This window comes from Gymnoscopelus braueri, assembly GCF_963280865.1.
Source record: "Gymnoscopelus braueri genome assembly, chromosome: 8".
Lineage (NCBI taxonomy): Eukaryota > Metazoa > Chordata > Actinopteri > Myctophiformes > Myctophidae > Gymnoscopelus > Gymnoscopelus braueri.
Window position 1 is genome coordinate 19,652,960 of NC_137609.1, and position 5,725 is coordinate 19,658,684.

A 5,725-nucleotide genomic window follows, 5' to 3' on the forward strand; every position below is an offset into this window, starting at 1 on the left:
TATTGCAAATCCTTATTTTCCTATTGAAAATGTAGTTGTATGACTAGTCATTTAGGTAGTATTTTACCCTACTGACTCTGAAGTGTACATGAAAACAATTAAGTTATGTTTTGCCAGATAAATGTTTTGAAACCATGAAAGTATTTAAGTTTGACACCACTGCCACTAGGCGGAGCTCTAACCTCTCTATTGTACTTGGTATTATGACAGTGATTTTAACATTACAAGATGATAGACTATCCCGACCAAAAGAAAGGGGCTGTGAGTGACTAGCAATTATTAAGTAGGCTATTAGGCTGTCTTACTTTACCTTATATGAATTTTTAAAAAGTATTTATAATGTATTATGATTGTTCTAAAGTATTATGAGTGTTTGAGTTTGTATAACAGTAATTATACAGTGTTAGCAGACTATAATGCACTATAAGTTATAACGGTATTATGCATTATAACATGGGTTTCATTGGAAGGTGGTACTGAAAAAAGAACACAGGTCTGGAATACTGTAGTTCAACAAATTTATTTTATTGTACTTTTACAAAACAACAAGAGTACAAAAAGAGTTAGTCCACACCAGTATGTTTTTTTATATGCAAATTTCATCGCACAATTGCAGCAAACACTTCCTCAAAGTGTCATGGGGAGAGATAGGAGGGGGGGGGGGGTTTACAATCAAACTTTTATAAAGCCTGTCTGTCCGTCTGCACACTACATTTTATCGCAGAAAAACAAATGTAAACATAAAAAAGATTCTTAAACATTCTTATAGCAGACTAAGGTGTGGAGGAAGCGCTCAGTTTAGGGGGCATCCATCAGGGAGCGAGAACCCGCTCGTTTTGGCTTTTCCAACAGTCCCTCTCAACAAGCAAACACACATTTTGTGCTTTTGTATTTTCTGTTGCTTCTTCGCAACAGAGTGCAGCAGGAATAATGCTTTCCAAGAGTATACGATTTGACAAATGAAATCAAGTTGGCACATTCAAGGAGACATGAGCGTTTTAAAATAACAGACCTTTTTTTTCTACATTTGTATTTTTTGTTTTGTTTTATTCTTATAAATACAATATACAACTCTTCCTCCTGTATCCGGAGTCCACAAAACAATACAGAGATGGGTATTTACAATAAAAAGGAAGGAGGAGTGAACCCAAGTCATAAATAATCATAGCAATATCAAAACAAGATAAAAAGTCTGTTTTCCTTTCCCAGCAGTGAAACAGACAGTTCCGTCCCGTGCTTCTCCTCTTCTTCAGACGTGTGCTTCCATGACAGAGACAGTGGAGCTTTTCAAGGAACACTGAGAGTCAAAGGTGTCGTTTACCTTTTGTAAGTGTTGGTGTCCTTATCTCATTTCCTGTCAATGACAAGAGAAGAAGTTAGCACAATGTTGAATTGACCTCCAGAGCCTAATGTAATCTGTTTAGTAAACAACACTATTGCACACTGCTATGACACCTACATTTCCCTCAGGGTCAATATAGGTCTGTCGGTCTGTCTGTGTGTGTGTGACTTTTACAAGGGCCTTTGTCACATTCCCATGTTTGTATCTGTGCTGAGGTTAAAGAGGACTGACCCGTGGAAGGGTCAGCTTTTCATGTTCTCCCCACCAGTTCTTTTTTTTTTATGGTAGAAGCTTTGAGTTACATGGTTTAAAGTTACGAGCCAGTGCATGGACACATGAAACAACCACGCATGTCCACTGCCTGTGCCATTTATCATGTAGCGTTTGACGCCCTCTCACCGGCCTCTCATTATATTAACCCATTAAGGCCTGAGGTTCCGATTCTACAAAATGTCTTCTAATCCTAACAGTTTTTTGAAAAAACTTATGTTGCTATGTCAGTGGTTCTGCAACTTTTTCATGTCAAGGACCCCAAAATGTATATGTATTTGGCCGCAGACCCCATCTCAAAATATTTTGTTCCAGGCAGGGACCCCCAAAACAAAGATTTGAGTTACAAATGCTTTAAAAATATATATATATTCAAAGATTTGCACAAATTTTCACGATTAAAAAAAAATAGCAGATCTACAAGTTCATAGCGCGGCACTCTGTGCCGCGGTATGAGCTTGTATATCAGCTATTTTTGCTATTTTATCATTTTGAAAGTGCTTCAAAACACTGCACACCATAGCTTCTTGTTGAACCCATCCTGCCTAACCCTAACCCTTACTTGACCAGTGCAGACCTGAACAAGCAACTTCATACTCCCAAATTAAAACAGGTTAATCTGGGAATAAAGAATAACAACTCTCGCATGTGCAGGTTTGATATGGTTTGTTATGGTCTGCTACACATGTATAGTACTTTGGCGGGAAAAAGCAAGCTATTCACCTTCCACATTTACTACAAGAGCTACTGTACTTTATCCAACAGGAAATGTTGTCAGCAACTGAATACAAACAAAAGGAGAGCAAACATGAGCCGTGTCATGTGTTCTAACGTGGCGTACCTACAGCAGCACAGAGGGACTGTCATGTCAAACAATGTATTTGTGGCTCTGCTGTCGCCACTCTGGCGAGCAGTGGTGGAAGACAACCAAGTACATTTACTTTAAGTACTGTGCTTAACTTTAGATTTAAGGTACTTTTACTTTACTTGAGTATTTACATTTTTTCAATACTTTATACTTTCACTCCACTACATCTCAGAGGCAAATGTTGTACTTTTTACTCCTCTACAATCATTTGACAGCTTAAGTTACTCGTTACTTTTATTATTACAAAACATACATTAACCACTTAAGCCCTATTTTATACTGAGAGTATTTGAAAATAGCTGATCTACAAGTAGTAGATCGGCTATTCTCAAAAAAGTTTGGCAAATTTTACTTTGGTACTTTGTTGCTAATACTTTTGTTCTTTTCTTAAGTAAAAATTTGGAAACAAGATGTTTTACTTCGAACAGAGTATTTTTATATTGATTTATATATATGTATTTATTTATTTTGATACTTAAGTTAAAAAAACATGTGTAACCTACTGCATTACACCACTGCTAGCACGCAATAACCCACAGAGGGTTTGCGTTGAGCTGGCACAGCTCGTTGTCAGCGACTTGTCACAAGGAAGCCAGCGGGAGGGTGCACTTAAAGGAGTGCTCACACAGCGAACACTGCCCTCCACATTAGGACACTCCAGAGAGAGGCAGCAGTGCACGTGGGCCTCCCTGTTAACATTGCTTCATACTATGTGTGCAGACAGTAATGACTGATGTGCGTGAGCGAGTGCGTGTGTGTTTGTGTGTGTCTGTGCGCACGACACGACATTCATGCATGTGGTTCACAGTGGAATTTGGAACCTCGGTCATCTGTGTACGCGCCTGCACGCATGAAGTTATGGACTTTATGGAGCGTAACAGATGACACGAAGATTATAGTCGTAAATCGCGTGAACCCCCCATCCTTAATGGCAAGAATGGTCACTTCCCATACACCGTGTTCCCATGCTCGTAAATATCTTCATTCAAACCATTCAAAGGTCAAAAGAAACTGCTTTCCCTTTGTAAAATGTAATATGTATCAAACAAAATCATAACACAGAGCTTGTAGATCTGCTGTTTGCAGTGAGCGACACCGGCCCACAACGAAGTAATAATCAGGCTGACCGCTTTCCCTCTGTAAAATGTGATACGTGTCACATAATAATCTCGTCACTGTCAGGTGGAAACCTTGTATGTCCAAATGAACACTTTTCACGAAATGGCTCAATATGTATAGAACCCACAGACACATTTTAGCCCTTTCACTTTAAAAATGTTACAAAAATGGCAAAAACGCAAATAACATGTACAACGCGTTATCCCATTAAAACCGGGAAAGTATTTGTGTCATTTTAGATTTTAGAGTTGGATGTTCAAAAACATAGATATACAAGCTTGTACATCTGCTATTTTTGAAAAATCTTGAAAGAACTACTGGTTTAGAAGGCATTTGTAGAATCGGCCTCAGGTCCCTTAATGGGTCCTTTTTGCGCTACCTTTACGCGACACTGTTGTACGAGGAAGTAGGGCATCAATTTACGATACGTAAGCTATGGAGATAACAAGGTTTGTGCCTGACAGAGTTGATATAGTATCACACAGGCACACAGTGATGATATAACATCACACAGACACACAGTGTTTCTCACCTCGCTGTGTTTTCTGGCTGAGCTGGGCCCCCTGGAGCCTGTAGAGCCTCTGGACGAGGAGCTGCCTGTAGTGGAGCAGTTGGCTGACAGTTGACTCCTGGACAGATAAGCAGCCTTACTAGCGTACGCCATTAGCTCCTCGCCTGGAGAAAGGGACAGATGGAAGGTGAAAGAAGATGAGGTTAACGTTGATGTTATTTGGGTCGGCTGACTGACTAGGGAACATTTCATCGGGGGGGCACTGGAACATTTCATTGGATTAGACTGAAGGAGGTGGGGAAAGTGAAGGTGAAGGTGCAGCTATCGCAGTAGTCGGCTGGCAGAGGGTAGAAGAAGCTTGCTAAATACATTGATTATTGGGATACTATTAGGCTTTTGGTGTGCATTTCAGCTCAATGTTGATGGCTATCATAGTCTATAACAACATTATTTATGGTACATTCCATATTGTCAGACATTTCTTGGTGTTTCTAAAATTCCCATGCTGCCTTTCCTGAGCAACCATCAGCCTGGCACACCCATAAAATCTATGGCCATCATTCCATGAATCGGATTCATATTGTCTGAAGTCAAGAGATTGCTATTTTGCTGTAGACACAAAGGCCAATGTCACAGCCACCCAGGGTAGTGGCTTTAAACCAAGCAAGTGTGTAGTTTTCACATTCATGGATTTTCTGCCAGAACACAACAAAGCCCCCGATGAAATCCAGGGACTTCCATGTTGCAATGTTTGACGTGACTTGACTGTTTAACATTTGAAAGAAGGGGGTGCTGGCCACTGCACATGGAAGACAGATGCAGGAATTGTGGGCTTCATATGAAATATTATTACTGCAGTAGTAGTAATGTTTTATCCTTAACTTAACGCACAAGAACATCCATATTCAATATGACTCTACTGCTCCTAAACCAAAACATGAAATAAATAGAATCCTTTACAATTAAAATAACATTATCTTACTGTCTGTCTGTCTCGGTCCTGAGCCCTTCCTTTGGTGGCTGCTGCTGTGTTCCCTCTTCTCCAAAGAGGACAGGGGTCCACCTGTCCTCTCTCCCGCCACACACTCCACACACCCTGCTCGGCCCTGCAACCTGCTGTCCTCTGGGGGAGGCTCTGGTGGTGGGGGCAAATCTAAAAAAGAAAATAATAATAAAAAAAACAAAACAAGTTAAGAACAAATGTCATCATCCTTGTTCTAAACTGCATGAGTCTGCAGTGACTACTGGCTCAGATTCAAACTGAGCACTGTACATATCGTTGCTGTCGGGCAGAAACCTTGTATCTCCCTATTTCAACTTCTAAAATGAATGGCCTACTGTGTCGTACAAGAGTGTCATACAGAAGTAGTGGAAAAAGCCGATCTACAATCTCTAAATGTGGCGCTATGCGACACATCGTGTTGCGACGCATTGTGAGCTTATAGGTCAGCTTTTTCCCCGCTATTTTTTTAACATTTTGACAAAATAATAAATACATTTCCCCCCCATATCCTTAAAAGTAATGGCATACAAGGTTCCCAGCCGACAGCAACGATATGGACAGACGGCCTCACCACCTGGTCTCACCTTAAGCGCCACTCGCAACCTTTGTTGT

General features: G+C 40.4%; 1 protein-coding gene across 1 annotated transcript in view; it reads right to left on the reverse strand.

Annotated features, from left to right (window-relative positions):
• Window positions 1-572: 572 nt before the first annotated feature.
• The window catches only part of robo3 (roundabout, axon guidance receptor, homolog 3), an 88,552-nt gene continuing 83,399 nt past the window's right edge, over window positions 573-5,725 (reverse strand). Inside the window, exons 25-27 of the mRNA XM_080434832.1 lie at window positions 5,093-5,263; window positions 4,132-4,274; window positions 573-1,354 (exon numbers count right to left, since the gene is read on the reverse strand). Coding sequence (XP_080290958.1) covers window positions 1,343-1,354; window positions 4,132-4,274; window positions 5,093-5,263 — 326 coding nt within the window. The 3' untranslated portion in view covers window positions 573-1,342. The remainder of the gene's footprint in view (window positions 1,355-4,131; window positions 4,275-5,092; window positions 5,264-5,725) is intronic.